Source organism: Zerene cesonia, unplaced genomic scaffold (assembly GCF_012273895.1).
Source record: "Zerene cesonia ecotype Mississippi unplaced genomic scaffold, Zerene_cesonia_1.1 Zces_u006, whole genome shotgun sequence".
Taxonomy (NCBI): Eukaryota; Metazoa; Arthropoda; class Insecta; order Lepidoptera; family Pieridae; genus Zerene; species Zerene cesonia.
In genome coordinates this window covers 1,027,575-1,047,082 of record NW_024045136.1, presented here as the reverse complement: position 1 = coordinate 1,047,082, position 19,508 = coordinate 1,027,575, and the positions used below count along the sequence as shown (strand labels likewise).

The following is a 19,508-nucleotide window of genomic DNA, read 5'->3' as shown; positions in this document are numbered from 1 at the left end:
CTCCACTTTCCGGCCGGTTTCCGAGAAAAGCGATGTCAGTCAGTCAGTGGGTGTGTAGCTTTATATAGTATAATACTCTATACCAAGAATATAAAGTTTGTTAGTTTGAACGAGCTAATCTCAGGATTGGTTGAACGGATTTGGCGGAAATTTGATACAGAGATAGTATGACACCCATGCAACCTTTAATAGGACAGCTTATCCTAGAGTTTCCACGGGATCGACAACTAGATGGGAAAAGCCTCGGGACCTTCTTTGACTTAACAGGAGTATCCGCGAGCGAAAAGTTTGTAATAGGTATATTATGTGATAATATATTATGTTACTATAGTATGTTATGTGATAATATATAAAATTATCGTTTCATAAACTCTTCTATGTACTTATAATCGTCCAGCTAGTCGAAATGCCACTTTATTTATATACAAAGAGTACATATACGTGTGTGCGTGTGTGTTTTTGTGTCGAATACATGGTAGTGGGTGTAATGTGGTTGCATTTTCGAAAATAAAAGCATTCTTCTAAACTACAAAAATCTTATCCTACTTCCTTTCTACTAACATTGTGAATGCGAAAGTTTGTAAGGATATGTGTGTGTTTGTGACTCGTTCACGCAAAAACTACTGAACCGATTGCAATGAAATTTGGTACTTAGACAATTAGAATAACTTACGCAGGTGAAACCGCGGGGCGCGGCTAGTATTATAGGATTATTCATGTGTAAAACTCGAAAGATAACCTTCGTATGGCGTCGACTAACAACAAAAAGGAAGGAAAGTCAAAGAAAAAAACTACACTTAAATTGGTTCTCCTTTTTTGGGAGTACGTCAAGTCGCACAAAAATGCAACTCACTGCATACTTTAAAACTAAGTCACTCTCTATGTCTGTCCCTATGTGTATGCTTAAATCTCAAAAACTGCGCAACGAATTTTGATTAGGATTTTTTAAAGAAATAGATTGATTCAGGAGGGAGGTTTTTATGTATTATAACATCTATTAAACTATTGTAATAAGAGTATGAAGAAGCCAATAAGTAAGAAGATAGGTACTCACTTTTAATACTCTGCAGCATTCTTATGTTTTCGGTTGTCTGATTCTTAAAAAATAAGGCCTTTTCTAACGAATCCACACAAATAGCACATATATATTTAAAATCATTTGATACCTGAAACAGATCAGATGAAATTATAATAAAACGCTAGATAAAACATGGCATGAACAATTTCGTACAATAACCTTAAAATCGAAACAAGTTTCCAGCATTTGCGCGTAAGTTTCGTCATTGTTGGAATAAATAGCAAATAGGTCGCATAAATCATTTGTGCTCATGCAACTAATGCAACCTATAAAGTCTTCTTCGTCCTCCATTTTCACCTCCTTACATTGAATGAAATTAAAATCATACTAAAGAGTTTATCGGCCGACTGATTTTTAAAATGTCGACGGCATTTTGAATTTAGAGCGCTTTTCAATTGTTTATAAAAATGGTCTAGACCACCGAGCACGTGACAGACGATTTTTAACTACATCATAATTTACAAGTTATCATTATTATACAAATTAAGCATAAGGTTTGGAAATTTACTGAATCATATTAGTTTTATGGAATTTTGGTTTAATATTAATAACTTTTAATTCCTTTTAAAATATTTTTACAACTAGCAATCGCGTTTGTTTGAAGTTGACGTTATATTGATATCATTATCAAATGTCTTTTGTCAAAGTGTCATTCCCCTACAGTACGGGTTGGGATACGTCGTTGACTGTGTAAACAAAAACATTAATATTTAAATTCATTTCGGAGCTCCAGGCATTAATTTGTTAAACGATGTTAGATTAGAAAGTAGTTCGGGCACTTTATAGTTTGTCTGTGATTCGTGCGTGTTAATGGCATAAAATACTAAAAATAGGAATGTGAATGCGTTATTCGTATTGTTTTTAAATTGTAAATATTTAGATTTTTTTTAAACATGAAGCCAAAAGTGGACAGGGGTCTACTCCCCGTGAAGATACACTTTTTCTTTTTCTTTGCGGGTAAGTTACTTTTTTTTTCTTTGTTAATAGTTATTAGTTTCATATTTTACGTATTTAATAAATATTGGCGCGTATTATGATCATTATGAATATTACAAATATATGAATATACAAAAATATTAAAAATATCTTCTGACTAACTACATAAATACAAAATTTAACAACTTTTACGACATTTCTTCTAAAAATATATAAAAAATTTCTACTACACTATTTTTAGCGTCCATTTTGTGTTTTATTCAAAAAAAGAATATGCTCCGAGTATTTAGAAGACAACAATATGTCGAATAAACAATAAGTGCTTTATATTAAAATGTACATAACATATAAATAATTACAGTTATTTCTATCTGCCTAGTGTTTGCGAATTTCCAGACATTCTTTATCAGTATCACTGTTTGATAATCTTGATAGAATAATGTGTTTCCCAGCACCCTTTAGCTCTCTCACTTAAAGCATCACATCAAGAAGACAGCCATATTTTTACTATTAGCTGGTTTCCGTGTCTTCCCCCATATATGTAGTACCCAAATAAAAAGTAGCCTATATGGCTATCCCAGCTATTATGTAGCTCTGTACCAAATTTCATACAGATCTGATCAGCTGTTTTCGCATAAAGGAATAACAAACATCCATACATTACCATAAACTTTCCCTGTTATGATTTTAGTATATAAGTATATTTACTACTTGCGGTCCGCCCCATTTTTGCCTATGGTACCTTTTGGCATCGGTCCAGCTGTTCCAGAGATAAGAGTGCTTGAACAATCCCTTCAGCTTTATATCATAACTAGCCGCGTCCTGCGATATCACCCGCATAAGTCCGTATCCGGTAGGAATATTGGGATAAAAAGTTGCCTATAATTTATTTCAGTTGTCCAGCTGTCTACGTACCAAATTGCAATTGCATTGCAATTGGTTCAGTAGTTTTTGCGTGAAAGAGCAACAAACACACATACATCCTTACAAACTTTTGCATTTATAATATTAGTAGGATATAGGTTGTCATACAATAATTTCTACAATATTGTAAAACAAGGATTCTTCGCATATTTGACATGCCCTATTTTTGCTTATACATATAGAGTGCTTAGTCTATTCGTAAATCACCCACTTATCTTTTATCTATAGTTATATTTAATGAAGTCAATGTCACATACTTATCAAGTTTCTAATGTTTTATTTATCTTAACTTCTTAATAATTAGATGTACCTGTGTCAGTTAATATAAATGTATAAAAAAATCTTATTTCAGTTTTGAGTACAAATTTAGTATCCAAATGGTTTGTTTATTACCATACCATACTCCTCCAAAACGGATGTACCGATTTTTATGGAGTTTTGTGTGTATCAGGTAGGTCAAAGAATTGGCCTATATATTTTTCATACTCCTAAATGATAAAAGTAAGGCAGAACAGTGTTTGCCGGGTCAGCTGGTAATAATATAATATGCATTATGTAGGTACTGATAAGACAATTCAGGGTCAATGCCCTGTGTTAATCAAATGCCTGTAAATGTTATCATTTATTATATAAAATATATTTATCATCAATACAGGTATCAATAATATATTTCACTTGTATAAATTGTTATAATTGTCATTGAAGATTTTCAAATCTAAATATAAACAATATTTATTACAGCAAATCCAACCTTAGTTGTGTATTGTTTTTAACCCATTATGTTATGTAGGTATATTATTTATCTATTTGTCTGTTTATTAATCTTTTATGTTTCTCGTTTTATATTTATTTCTATATTATTTGATTTTATACATATATATATATATATATGTATTCTTTTTTATTTTTCTTTGTTTAATTGTTTTCTTGTATAAGCATTGTTATTGTGATGTTTTGTGTTCATTATTGTTTTGTTTTGTTCTAAGTTTATTGTTTTTTTTTTTAATTGTAATTCTGTGGAGTCAAATAAATGTTTCTTTCTTTCTTTCTTTCTTTCTAATTGTGTGTTATAATATTACTAGTTATTGTCCGCGGCTTCGCACGCATTAAATTCGGAGTAGTTTAATAGATGTTATAATACATATAAACCTTCCTCGGGAATCAATCTATCTATTTAAAAAAACCCACCAGAATCAGTTGTGTAGTTTGAAAGATTTAAGCATAACTAGGGACATTGGGACAGAGAAAGCGATTTTGTTAGTTATTTAAGTTATTTAACTGTACTGCAGGTTGCCTGATATAAAATAATAAATAAAATAAAATAAACGAAACCGTTTCGAGAAATCCCAACATTTACTTGTAAAATTTAAGTTTTACCAATAAACGGACTATTACTGTAGCATGATGAACAAATATACAAAAATATAAAAATAACAGTATGATATATACATATAATTTTTATTATGTATGCAATTCTGATCTATAAAGATCACGTTTTAGAGAAAAATTTCGTTACCAACCAGATCTTCATCCACGCTGAAATCCATCGAAATCGCGACAATCGTTGCAGCGTGTAAACGAAATACACACGCAGTGGCGGATTTACAAAATTTTCAGGGTATAGGCTGAATAGTTTTTGCCGCCCTTGCCTCAACAATTGTCATTTCATACATTATTTTTACAATGCAAGTGGAAGTTTATTGTGAGAGTCGAGCACGCTTCGGCACGAATTGGGCCAGCTCGCACCGGGGAAGTACCACACCCCCACAGAAAACCGGCGTGTAATAGTGGCATGCCACTGTGTTTCGTACGGCTAGTGGGGGAGCCGGAGGCCCCTTTCCTTTTCCTCACCCGTCCCAGTCCATTCCTTCTTTCCAGTCGTTAATCCATTCCTTTTCCCTTACCCCAAAAAAGCGGGCAGCGCATTCGCAGAGGATCTACCTTTGCGAATGTTCATGGGCGGTGGTGATCGCTTACCATCAGGCGAACCACCAGCTCAGTTGCCCGCCATGACATAAAAAAAAGGTGTGTGTGCGATTCACACATGATCGAAGTGAAACTTCAGTAAATCGACAAATGAATGAATAAAATAGTATGTATATTTCTGTCTCATTCTTTGCCGGCTTCATTCTACACATTTTTGTATTTGTGTCTCTTACCTGTCGTTTTTCCGTTGCATCAGGTTTGAAATCACAACGATTCTAAAGAAGTTTCACTTCAAAAAAAAATCGTTCCCCAAATTTGCCGCCGCCAAAATCTGCCGCCCCAGGCTCGAGCCTCACATACGTTTCACACGAGAATGCAGCACGTGGTTTTCTCATCCGCCGGTTCACGGCCAAGGTCTACCAAATGCTCGCTTCCCGTATGTTGTCACTTGTAATAAAATAATTGTCAAATTGAGCCGATATTCTGGATGCGGGTACGTTTGAAATTGTAACTAGGTTATAGGTGAAATGCCTACGCTTATTTTTTATGTCATAGCGGGCAACCGAGCTGGTGGTTCGCCTGATGGTGAGCGATCACCACCGCCCGTGGACATTTAGAGAGGGTTGGGTCGCAAATGCGTTATCCTCTTTTAAGGAGAATAGGATAAGATGAGGATTTATGACGGGGATAAGAGTGGGGAGGCTGAAGAAAAGGATAATCCTACCTCCTACTCCTACTAATATTATAAATGCGAAAGTTTGTAAGGATGTGTGTGTGTGTTTGTTGCTCTTTTACGGCACCCCAAATTCTAAAATGACAATAATTTCCTATTGAACTTTAAAAAAATCACATCAATCGGTTGAAACCCCGCGGAGTTATCCAATAAAAACCCCCATAAAAAACCAGCTAGATTGATCTTTATGGGACCGTCGTTTGAGTATAAACAAATATATTTAACAAAAAGTTATCGCGTTATAATTGTGGGGTCTAGACCAAATTTTGATAGGAACTCCTGGGATACCAGATACCAGCTTTCAAAAAAATATATATATAAAAATAGGTTCACTCACACAGTTCACATAACATTAAAAAGTTATGATGTAAATAAAAAAGAAAAAAAATAAAAACAAAAAAATGTTCAAATTTAGAACTCTTATTTTAGCGACTATAAAAAAAGCCAATAACGTAGCGCAGTTCTATCATTATCGCCTTCAATAAATAAGTTGTCCATTAATCAACGTACACGTTTACAATTATTGCATTACAAAGTAGATTCTGCTATAAAACTGAAATAACATCGTCTCCATTGTCGAAAGATTAAGTTGATAACATCGGTGATAGGTAAAGCACGTCATAGCGTCATTAAATGCCAGTTTATCGGTTTATGAGGACGCCATGATAAAATGTGTATTTATATTCCGAAAGGGAAAAGCACGTTTTGAAATCCTATCCTACTAAACTAATCCTACTAATCCTACTAATATTATAAATGCGAAAGTTTGTAATGATGTGTGTGCGTTTGTTGCTCTTTCACGTAAAAACTACCGAACCGATTGCAATGAAATTTGATACGTAGACAGCTGGACAACTGGAATAACATATAGGCAACTTTTTATCCCGATATTCCTACGGGATACGGACTAACGCGGGTGAAACCGCGGGGCGCAGCTAGTGTCTTATAAAAGTGAAGACACTACGTGCGGTGTCGCAAGTCCGACTCGCATTTAAACACGTTTTTAGACCCCCCAACCAAATATGATTACGGACTCTATTGAATCCCGCCTCGCGATAATTTTTTTTCTATATTTTTCAAATTTCTCAAATCTTTTGGGGTTTTAAAAGTGTTGCTTTCGTTCCCAAAACCACGGAAAACATACATAGAAACATATATATAGAAAACATCCACCCATAAAGCATACATAAAATATAACTGTAGCGTTAAGAGTTACGTAAGATTTACGATCCACAGCAAAGTCGTAGACGGTATTGAAATTTAAAACTGCGTATTATGTTAATTGTTAAAACATTCCTGATAATTATGTGCCTACTAGCTGCGCCCCGCGATTTCACCCGCGTAAGTCCGTATCCCGTAGGAATGTAGGGATAAGAAGTTACCTATATGTTATTCCAGTTGTCCAGCTATCTATGTATTAAATTTACATACAGGCAACTTTATATCCCGATATTCCTACGGACTTACACGGGTAAAACCGCGGGGCGCAGCTAGTATAAAAGATTTTCCACTCTACAAACAAAGATTGTCAATTATTATTATGGGCGAATGCGCTTCCATAAAACGGAGCAGTAAATTAATTACAATTATAACGTGTCTTTAGATACGAGAATCACGCGCTGCACACGTGTCTGATAAGCATGGATATAACCGCGATGGTTGGACATATTATGATGCGACTCTCGCGGATAGATAGCTCAAACCCCGCGACAAAAAGTGTCTTACAAGTTTGACGTGTTCGTCTGTCTGTGCCACATAGCTTCTGAACGGATGAAGCGATTTCAATTTAGTTTTTTTTTCTTTATAGTATTAATTGACTAATTATGTATTAGTATTTTCTTGTGTTTGATTTTACACGAGTAATTATACATTTAGAAATTAAAACACTTCACAGCAAGTGTTCGAAACGTCGGGTTAATAATATAATGAATAAGTCGCGTTTAAAATCCGTTAAAGTCTTTAATTTCTAATTATGTATTTTTGTCTAAATATTTTTTTATACGATCGAGTATTTTTTGTGACGTAACACGGAAACACGAAAAAATATCTTCACCGGTTACATATAGTAGGTTTGTATGTAACCGAATCATTTAGACTCAATTTTGACCCACTTTAAACGGACAGGTTTTATTCAAACTCTGCACTCGTATCATGGATCGGTGACAATACAATAATTTGAATGAAAGAAAGAAAGAATGTTCATTTAACACCAACACATAATGTTAAAAGTGAACTTATGGCTAATCAGCGTGATGCTAACTATATATATATATATATATAATTGGAATCTCGGAATCGGCTCCAACGATTTTCATGAAATTTAGTATATAGGGGGTTTCGGGGGCGATAATTCGATCTAGCCAGGATTCTTTTTTAGAAAAAGTCATATTCGTGATTTATTCGTGTTTTTTTTCCTGACATCTATTGGTGAATAATAATACTATTTTGCTTCGTAGATAGCTGGACAACTGAAATAACACATAGGCACTTTTTATACCGATATTCCTACGGGATACGGACTTACGCGGTTTCAACCGCGGGTCACAGCTAGTATTACATAAATTAATTAATTCTTAAATTAAGCGTTTTTGAATTGTTTTATTAAAATCGTTTCGTTTTATTTAACTGTCCTTTAATTTGATACACCTATTGAGGGACTTGTGAGAAAATATTTAATGCGCCACTTCGTGTCGGCCGCCATCTTTTATCGATTTTCAAACATAGCCTCCATCACCCACGGCACGAAAACGGTCCATCCGTTTGAGAGTTACGATGCGACAGACATCTGTTATCAAGATGTATGAAAAAATTAAATATATTATAAATTTATAGTCCCCAACTCTATCCCGAGCTCATTGTATCTTTATATTTCAACCGATTTCAAAAAGGAAGAGGTTATAAATTAGACTGTATTTTTTTGGGTTTGTTACATCATAGCTTTATAATCGACGAACCGATTTTAATGATTCTTTATTTATTTGAAATCTGGTGGCTGTCATGTGGCCATGTCGCTAATTATATGTGATATTTGGTTGAGTTTTGACTTTTTGAAGGCGCTTTAGCTTTTTTGTTAAAAAATATATAACAAATATACAACACAGAGACCGCCTCCTTGGTACAGTGGTTAACGCGTGAGCGTAGAACCGTGGGGTCCTGGGTTCAATTCCCGGTGGAGACGCACAAAAAAAAAAAATTCTCGGTCTGGCAGGACACAGAAGGCTGATCACCTACTTGTCCGTGTGTGTTGTGACATATATTTAGTCCAAGGTGTTGACAATGACCTGTTGCAGCGTTGGGGCCATTGCTGCCACAAATGAACGTGTTTGGGCGGCAGCTGGGCGTGTCCCCGGGGGTGATGGGCATGGTGACGGCGGTACTGCCCCTGCTGTGGGCCGCCGCTAAGCCCCTGTTTGGATACGTCGTGGACTATTGGCCGGTGAGTGCTTTGGAAGCCTGGATTCATCTGGGTAGACCTTTTCAGAACTCTTTCTCTTCAGAGCTCAACCGACTTTCCAAGAAGGACGTTCACAATTCGACTGTGCTTTTTGTGTTTGTTGCCCTATAACTTATTATTGTGTGAAGCGTTTTTGATGATGCTTTTTATAGACTACAGCTGATGAAGATGTTTTTTTATGACGAGTAACATCTTTAAGATTGTGCTAGTTCTGACGATTTACAAGCGGTTCAGTTTTTTTTAATAATTATGTCTTTACTAGCTGAAACCAGCGGCTTCACTCGCCTGGTATCAGGCTAAAGTGTTAATCCAGACTATATATATACATATAATAAATCTGTAGAAAAGCCATTTTTGTACATTGAAAAAATTGAAAAAAAAAAGTATAGCCAGTGTGTGAAAAGATAACTAACAGAACCCATTTCCATCATTTTTGAAATTTTTGTCTGTTTGTCTGTTTGTTTGTGCGCACATCACGTAAAATCTACGAATTAAATGCAGATAATGTTTGTATACAAAAATTATACGTAACTTGAGGTATAGCTTAGTTTTTGTTTCATCGAAATCGGTTTACTCTATCACAAGATATGATTAATTTGATATTCCTACGGGATACGGACTTACGCGGGTGAAACCGCGGGGCGCAGCTAGTTATATAATATATCTCTATACCAAATCTCATACAGAATCCCAACAGAGGCATTTGTGTGAAAGAGCAACACATCTAGTTGTAAATGGGGAAATTTATAAACAACTAGCTACGTCCTGCGGTTTCACCCGCGTAAGTCCGTATCCCGTGGTAATAACGGGATAAAAAGTTGCTTATATGTTATCCCAGTTGTCCAGCTGTCTACTTAGCAAATTTCATTGCAATCGGTTCAGTAGTTTTTGCGTGAAAGAGCAACAAACACACACACACACACATCCTTACAAACTTTCGCATTTATAATATTAGTAGGATAGACAAGTTTTATCCCAAATTCAATTGAATCCCACCTTACGATCGAATTTTTCTATTCATGGAAATTTCTCGATTGATTTGAGCTTCAAAGTGTTCCATACGTTTCCAGAACCACAGAAAGCTGGTGTTCATGCTGCTCATTGTCGTCATGTCGGGATCCTACTGTTCTCTATGGTTCCTGCCGATGCCCGATGAAACGAACGACATGCTGTTGGAATCTGTATACAGCCTAAATGACACCATCTACCTGAAGCCCTACGATGACCAGGAGCGTTTGAATAAGTACAACTGCCACTGGAACTGCACCGCCGGCGATAAATTCGACGTGTACCTGTCGAATTCGTCGTACATAAGCACCATGTACGTGGACGGAACGATCGCGACAACGTCTTGCTCGCTCTTGCACATGGAGACGGATAGCGTGCGGGAGGGAGACGTCGCGTGTGTGCCGGTTGACGATTGCAATTTGCTGTGTTACGAGGTGCATTTAAATAGGACTAGGCGAGGAACGAATTCGGAATTTGAAAATCTTGTTAATAAGACAGGCGGTGGTGATAATACCGTTGTGGATGGTGGCGGTAGTTTTTACGTGACGGCCACTTTTTGGGCATTCGTCGTTCTGATGTGCGTGGGGACGGTCGCGTTTAACGTTGCTAATTGTATCGGTGACGCTGTGTGTTTTGATGTTTTGGGTAAGTTTACTAATTTTTCGTTAAATTCGTTTATTGTGTTGTAAGTAATTAGCTCCGAGAGACCGCCTCCTTGGTACAGTGGTTAACGCGTGAGCGTAGAACCGAGATATATATATATATATATATAAATATATTTTATTTTTTTTTTTTGGTAAAGGAACGAATTGAAATTTGATAATTTCCAGGGCCCAACCGGGGCTCCCAATACGGGGCCCAGCGCGCTTGGGGCACCGCCGGTTACGGTATAACCGCGTTGCTCGGCGGCTGGCTCATAGACATGTACTCCGGGCGATACAAGGATTTCACGCCGGCTTTCCTCATCGCCCTCGTGGCTACTGTTGTGGATTTGGCCAGCTGCAGGGCTCTCACGGTGAGTCAGGAAGTTTTTTTTTTATGTCATAGCGGGCAACTGAGCTGGTGGTTCGCCTGATGGTAAGCGATCACCACCGCCCATGAACATTCGCAAAGGTAGTGCCTCTACGAATGTGCTGCCCGCTTTTATGGGGTAAGGGAAAAGGAAAGGATTAAAGACTGGAAAGAAGGAATGGACTGGGATGGGTGTGGAAAAGGAAACGGGCCTCTGGCTCCCCCACTCATCGTACGAAACACAGTGGCATGCCACTATTTCACGCCGGTTTTCTGTGGGGGTCTGAGTCGGGAAATGGACCTAAAATCATTTCGATTTTAGACTAAAATCGATGTATTTCTATAAATTTTCTCACTAACTTTTAAGTAATTATTCAAATAACAAAAGATGTTCTCTGTATTTGATGGGAAATTTTTGTCAATCGGTCCCATTTAAGAATCCGGTATCTGGTATCCGGTGGTACCGCCATATTTCGGTTTGGTTTTTTTTTTATGTCATAGCGGGCAATTGAGTTGGTGGTTGGAATCTAAATCTTTGGAAGCGATCACCACCGCCCATGAACATCCGCAGAGGCAGGGTAGTTGATTTTAAGGTATAAAGGATAAGGAAAGGATTGACGACAGGAATCAAGGAATGGATTGGGAATGATAAAGAAACCCATTCACCTAACGAAACACAATAGCAAGCTACCATTTCACGCCGGTCTTCTGTGGGGATGTGGTACTTCCCCGGTGCGAGCTGGCCCAATTCGTGCCGGAGCGTGCACGACTCCCACATTCAAAAGAAGAAAAAGCCCCGTATATTTCTTTCAATTTTTATCCCGGATCAACCCGGGACAAGCGGCCAGTAAATATAAAAGTTTTTCCCAGCTACCCTCATTGTCGAGTCCAGAAGACTCTGGCAAGGCGCTGCGAGAGGTTTTGAAGATACCAAGAGTTGTTGTTTTTATCATATTCGCCGTTGTAGCCGGCACTTTCGATAGCTTCATCATCTATTATATGTTCTGGTAGGTTGGTTTTATAATATCTTAAATCTCCATATATAAAAGTGAATCCTTATTTCCCTTGGTTACGCCATCATACGGCTGGACCGATTTAAAACATTCTTTCACCATAGAAAGTTGTAATTACGCTGAGTGACATACTGGGGTATGGGGCAGATGATGTACATCTGTTTCACTGATCGATTTTCTTTACGGACAAGTAGGTGATCAGCCTTCTGTGTCCTGCCAGACCGAGACATTTTTTTTTTGTTCGTCCCCACCGGGAATTGAACCCAGGACCCCTCGGTTTTATGCTCACGCGTTAACCACTGTGCCAAGGAGGCGGTCAGGCTATATATATATATCACGAGTGAAATCGGGGCGAACAGATTCTATATAAATGAGAATTTTTTAAAGAATAGAAAAAAGTTGATCGCGAGGTGGGATTCGAACCCGTGTCTTTTTTCCAATCACTGCGTGCACAGCGACTATTACACAGCAAGTGACTATTTCATTCGGATTCAGTCGCGGACGGGAGCTAGTGATCACATCATCATCATCAGCCCATATATGTTCCCACTGCTGGGACACAGGCCTCCTATTAGGGTTCAGGCCATAATCCACCACGCTGGCCAAGTGCGGGTTGGCAGATGTCACATATCGTCGAATTTTTGATTCTGAGACATGCCGGTTTCCTCAGGATGTTGTTTTCCTTCACCGTTTCGAGCAGTGGTGATGTTATCCACATGTGCAGATGAATTGAAAAAATCTATTTATTTCCTGCACGCTCGCCCGGTCTCGAACCCCGACTTATCGATTTTGAAGTCCGAGACTCGAGGTCGTCACTACTGAACCACTACTGCTTTTAGTAAACACATAAATTTAATTTAATTTTTTTAGTTTTATAGCATTGAAATGCTTTATAAATTAGAATGTGTATTTGTGTATATGTGTAATTGTGATGGTTCTTAATAATCTCAATAGATGGCGTGGGGTGCCCCTTAGGCACATGAAACCGAAAGAATAGAAGAAATTCGATTACTGTGGCAGGATCACGGGTGGCCGAGAGGCTAGGCGTTGCTACGGTTAGGCAAAATACGCAGGTTCGAATCCTGCCTCGTGATCAAATTTTTTCTATTCTTTCAAAATTTCTAACACATAAATTAAGTTAATTTTAGCAATATTCCCCAGATATCTATCTTCTATCCACTTAATAGATCAAGGAAAAGGTCCAAACAAACAGGATTGTTTCAGGTTTTTAGAAGACCTAGCGGAAAGGACGGGCTCGATGGCGCAAATAAAGCTGATAGAGGGTGCGGTCGTCGCGGCGCAGAGCTTCGTTGGCGAGCTGTTGTTCTTCTTCTTCTCCGGTGAGTAGGACGGGAAAGGGAGAGGATTACGAAGGATTACGAAAAACTATAACGCCTTCATATTGTCGGATCTCGACCAAATATAAATGAGATCACATGTGAGGCGTCAAGCTTATAAATAAGAAGAGAAAAAAAAATCTGTATTGTAAAGTTGAAGTGTTTTTTTGTTTGATTGAACGCGTTAATCTCAGGAACTACTGGTCCGATGTGAAAAATTCTTTCACTGTTAGATAGACCGTTTATTGAGGAAAGCCTTAGCTATATGACATTAGGTACTACGTGGACAAAACCGCGGGGCGCAGCTAGTTATTAATAAAAATACATATTGTAATTTCAGGAAAAATCATAGACCGCTGGGGTTTCGGCGCGACAATGACCTTTTCACTCTTCTGCTACGGGATTCGGATGATACTGATCTCCTTCATACAGCATCCCTGGCACTTGGTGTTTATTGAGGTGAGTCCTCCTCGTCGTCCCATGCCCAACCCATGTATGTTCCCACTGCAAAACACGCTTTTATGATAGAATCAACTAAAATGTCTCACTTGCTCTTATACAGAGTATACGTAGGGTCATTATTTAATCCTGGTGATCCTAAGCAGGATGAAAAGATGAACTCATGAAGTACTAATTCCAGTCTAGAGAAAGGATAAAGCTGATGATAGATGAAGATCGTCTATCGCCATAACTCCCACACTGGAATTAGTACTGCTTTAATACGTCACGGCAAGCACTCTGATCTATGATCTACATTTATCTATGATCTACATTTTAACAAAATTTGATTTGACCTGCGTAAGTCCGTATCCCGTAGGAATATTGGGATAAAAAGTTGCCTATATGTCATTCCAGTTGTCGAGCTGTCTAGGTACCAAATTTCATTGCAATCGGTTCAGTAGCTTCTGCGTCAAAGAGTAACAAACATACACACACATCCATCCTCACAAAATTTCGCATACATAATATTATAAGGATATATTTTTTTTTATATATTTTCAGGGTATCATGCAAGGGCCGACGTACGCGCTGTGCTACTCCACGATAGTGGGCTACGCGGCCCACGTTGCCCCGGAAGGATACTCGGCTACCGTCCAGGGCATTGTCGCCGGGATGGACGACGGAGTCGGTGAGTATACCAGCTGCTATAATTATATTGATATACCAGCATACCCGGACACGTGTCGTTGTGACTGAGTTATAATTAATAATATTAAGATTAGAAATAACTAGCTGCGCCCCGCGGTTTCACCCGCGTAAGTCCGTATCCCGTAGAAATATCGGGATAAAAACTAGCCTTTATGTTGTTCCAGTTGTCCAGCTGTCTACGTACGAAATATCATTGCAATCGGTTCAGTAGTTTTTGCGTGAAAGAGTAACAAACACACACACACACATCGTTCTAAACTTTCGCATTTATAATATTAGTAGGATTGGGATACTTAATCGAAATAAAAACTATCATATATCTTAAGTTGTATCAAATTACACACAAAATGCCAATTTTCATCAAAATCGATTGAGTTGGTGAAGAGTTCATTGGGAACATACATCATGTCACTGGATTTATATATATTAAGATATTTATTTATTTAACTCATCAACGAGATTGTAGAAGGCAGAATACTTACAAACGGAAAACATCGTTTTAAAAGAAAGTTTACAATTTGTTTGGCGGCCTTATCACCTAGAAACGATCTCCACCAGGCAACCATGGGAGTGATAGAGAACCAGTTAGAAAATACAAGTAATAGAATAAAATACACACTTAGACGATGGATAGTACAACAATCAGAAAGAAAACACTTCAAAATCTGAATCCAATTTACAAGAGATATCTAATGACTCTTTTTTTAGTGTATCTAGTTCAAATTACTCAAATTTATCTACAAACATTAAATCTACTTCAAACACATCAATAGTGTTTCATGAGTCTAGAAAGAAGTTAATTACAAACCGAATTCTTTCCCAACTTGTAGAATATACACAACTTAATATAGTGTAATATTTATAGCTATTAAAATCCTATCCTTCCTACTAATATTATAAATGCGAAAGTTTGTAAGGATGTGTGTGTGTTTGTTGCTCTTTCACGCAAAAACTACTGAACCGATTGCAATGCAATTTGGTACGTAGACAGCTAGTCAACTGGAATAACATATAGGCAACTTTTTATCCCGATATTCCTACTACTTTATTTATTTATTTACTCTTCAACAGAATTGTACAAAGAAGAAAACTCAATAAATAACATGTGTTATTATCCTGTAATAATAAAAATGTTTCCTTTATTTAGGTTTTGCGCTAGGTTCCCTAGTGGGGGGTCAGCTGTACGCGAGCGCGGGGGAGAGGGGGTCGTTCCGTATCCTCGCGGGGGTCGCGTTGCTCGCATCAGTCCTGCACGCGGTTCTGTTCAAGTTTGTCACTAGGAAGGGGGGTGAGTGTTGTTTATTGTGTGGGACGTTTTTTTATTATGAGAATTTATAGTGTGAGAATCTTTTTATTGTGAGAATTTATAGTGTGAGAATCTTTTTATTGTGAGAGTTTATAGTGTGGGAATTTATAGTGTGAGAGTATATAGTGTGAGAGATTTTTATTGTGAGAGTTTATAGTGTGAGAGTATTTTTATTGTAAGAGTTTATAGTGTGAGAGTATTTTTATTGTAAGAGTTTATAGTGTGAGAGTTTATAGAGTGAGAGATTTTTTATTAATTTTACAATACAATATACTTAATTCAACACATATAAATGATGAAGAATAACAAAAGAAGATGAAGAAAACAAGAAAGGAAAGAAACATTTGTAAGGTTAAACGGGCGGTCTTATCGCTTATAAACGATCTCTGCCAGGCTACCTTTATATAGGAAATATTGTAATTTATCATTACGAGTAGGTGGTGTTTAAATACATCACGAGAATTTCGTTTATTGCTTATTGAAAAAAAGATAAAAAAATATGTTAAATTGAACTAAGTTTTGTAGCTCTGTTCCGCTTCTACTTTTTTTATTTTTTGTTTTTTTTTAAATTATGTTTTCTTTTGAGTGTAAATAATTATGGCAGAATATATTTATATATATATTTTTATGTCATAACGGGTAACTGAGCTGGTGGTTCGCCTGATGGTAAGCGATCACCACCGCCCATGAACATACGCAGAGCGTTGCCCGCTTTTAAAGGGGTAAGGGATAAGGAAAGGATTGACGTCTGTAAAGAGGGAATGGATAGGGAAAGGAAACCCGTATCCTTTTCCTCCGAGTCCCCCACTCACCGTACGAAACACAATAGCATGCTAATCTCACGACGGTTTTCTGTGGGGGTGTGTGTACTTGCTCCGTGCTATTAGCCCAGTTCGTGCCGAAACGTGCTCGACTCACACATACAATTTTATTGCATGCATTTTTAAACCCTCAAGGGATAAGGTGTGTTGTATAAAATATTAATTCCTTCTCCTATTGCTTAATACTAGAAGTATTTTAATTATGTTTTTTGCGAGTTATTTATCAATGTGATTTCGAAATGTTGAAGGGTTGTAGTTAATGGATATGTTATAATACATTTTGACGTGACAACGTCTTAAATTAGGTTGCGGCTCGGAGGCACTTATGAAAAAGTGTAACGCCCGGTAACGTTACGATGAGTCACCGAACTATGATCGGTCCGCCGCGCGCGCAGCACTAGAGAATTAGGCGCATTGAATCGGCGCGTGGTTGTGTCTCTGTCTCTGTCTTTTTAGTAAACAAAATATATTTTGTATAGTTAAAATTTGTGCAATTCTTAATTTCATTCAATTCCTTGTTCCTATTGTGCAATTTAATAATATTCATATCAATAAATATTCTACCGAGAAAAAGACGTTGTCACGTAAAATCTTCGCCCGTAAAACCGACTTTACAGGCAACTATTTTTTATTGAGTTTTTTTTTTATTTCAGCTGATAAAAGACCGGAAGTGACGCAAGAGGAAGGCGAGAAAATGTTACCAATTCAACACAATAACTCGATATATCGAGACACGGTGTTGCCAGCTGAGAAGACTGATAGATAGTGCTGTATCTATATTGATGCGGTTTACCATTGTGATAGTATACCTCAATTTTTTGATGGTTTTATTAAATTTATACGTATTAGAATTTTTTTATAAAGCATTTCAATGCTATAAAACTAAAAATTAAAATTTATACGTATTGTTTAATTTTCACGCGTTTTGCGGGGTTTTTAGATTTAATGCGAGTATTAACATTTTTAAATTAATGCTAAATGAAAAATTATGTATTTTTTGTTTCTTTGGCAATTATTGGAATTATTTGTTTTTATTTTATAAATATGCCATTTGATTTAATTATATTTGTACTAACTTCAATATGAAAGACTTAATTACGTAATATTATTGTAAATTAGCAATATATATAAAAAGTAATAATTAATATTATCAATGAATTTATCAGAACTTCCACATAACTATAAAAAAATCGCGGATTGACTGCTCTTTGCTAGATATAAGTTTCATCAAAATCGGTTCAGCAGTTAGCGATATAAACCAAATGATATTTGAATTCGATACGGAAACTGCCATATTGTTAACCATAGTTACCAAGCTCGAGGCTTATGTATAATAAAAATTATAAAAAATGAAATATTATAAAAGTTACGTTTTCTTTAATAATAAGTTCGTATAATAGAAAAATAGATTTTAGAGAGAAATAATTTTCGTTATTTAAGAAAATGTATTTTATTCATTTAATGCTATAAAAATATTACTTATTTGTTGTATGTTAAGGTTTTTATCAGTACCTGTTTTGTGATAATGTGCCATGAAGTTTAATTATTTTTGTACCGAATTTACTACGAGGCTTTATTTGATTACAAACTAGCGTTTGAAAATATAATTTAATTAGATATACGTTGCTTTTGTTATATTCATAAATTTTATTTGTTTTCTAATAACGTGGATGTGAATGAATTAATTAATAAAAAAATATTTATTGTACACCATAAAAACTACAATTATAAGTGACAATAATTAACTTGAAATGTACAGAGGGCGGTCTTATCGCTATAAGCGATCTCTCCCAGACAACCCGGGAGAGAGGATATAAAGTAAGATGGTGGTGCAATCAACTGAAAGCAATCAAAAACTTTAAATCAATTATTATGATTTAAAGTTGTTTCAAAATGTGGATGTATTAGAAATAATATCAAATTGTATTCAATAATTTTCATAATGTTTGTACATTTATTGCAATATAAAACACGAATAAAAGACTTATAAGTTTACATGTTTTATTTCTGCCTAGTTTTAAGGAAAGTCTTTAGTAACTCTTCATAGATGGCGCTAGTCAACTATAGGTTCGAAATAACAGATCAAAATGGAGGATATCAAACGAAGGCTCGCTGAATTTGGCGTCACTTCTTTGTTGTCACATTTTTATTTTTTTACATCATTTACGAATTTTTACGAATACGTCGTTTTTATTTAAAATTCTATATGAAAATTGCTAACAAAATAAACAAAATAATAGCGCACAGAAATATTTCGAATCGGAACACACATTACAAATGGATCCTAAAAATTATAAGTACATTGTTCTTCAGTTATGTTGACATGCAATCAATACAAAATTATGTCAATATCTAAGTTCGTTAATTCATATTACACAAATAAACTTATAATTCAACCCAGTAACACGACATAATCACAAAAGAACCAATATAAATTAATAAAAATATTTCGATAATTAGAATCAACTAAATACACCATTCTGTGCGAAAACCAACTCAAATCTACAATAAAATATGTTTGTTACATTCCAGTCAAAAGATGTGGAGAAAAGAAAAAAGTCGATATGGGTTCTGGCAGAATAAACAGCGTCATGGGTCAACTGGCTCATGGCATATAAAGCTGAGCCTGGACCTTTTCACAGCCACAAAACACGACAGCAACCTAATTTAGATTTTACGTTATTTATTTTCTTTTAATTGTCGTGTCTGAGTGTTCAGGGCCTTATTTGGGCAGAACTATTTATAGAAACTATCAGTAATTTTCGAACCATGAACGTTAACGGAACTACCGATTTTTTTCATACGCCATGGG

The 19,508-nt window shown here is 36.4% G+C and overlaps 2 protein-coding genes across 2 annotated transcripts in view; one reads left to right on the top strand and one right to left on the bottom strand.

Annotated features, from left to right (window-relative positions):
• LOC119838883 (zinc finger protein 672-like) overlaps positions 1-1,369 on the bottom strand; it is a 13,438-nt gene extending 12,069 nt beyond the window's left edge. Inside the window, exons 1-2 of the mRNA XM_038365026.1 lie at positions 1,238-1,369; positions 1,055-1,166 (exon numbers count right to left, since the gene is read on the bottom strand). Coding sequence (XP_038220954.1) covers positions 1,055-1,166; positions 1,238-1,369 — 244 coding nt within the window. The remainder of the gene's footprint in view (positions 1-1,054; positions 1,167-1,237) is intronic.
• Positions 1,370-1,739: 370 nt separating this feature from the next.
• Positions 1,740-17,563, top strand: LOC119838978 (major facilitator superfamily domain-containing protein 6). The gene is made up of 10 exons (XM_038365136.1): positions 1,740-2,035; positions 8,888-9,033; positions 10,122-10,704; positions 10,890-11,074; positions 11,941-12,077; positions 13,308-13,423; positions 13,761-13,879; positions 14,423-14,549; positions 15,717-15,857; positions 17,350-17,563. The coding sequence occupies exons 1-10, from the start codon at positions 1,972-1,974 to the stop codon at positions 17,460-17,462; spliced, it is 1,731 nt and encodes a 576-aa protein (XP_038221064.1). The 5' UTR covers positions 1,740-1,971; the 3' UTR covers positions 17,463-17,563.
• Positions 17,564-19,508: the final 1,945 nt, after the last annotated feature.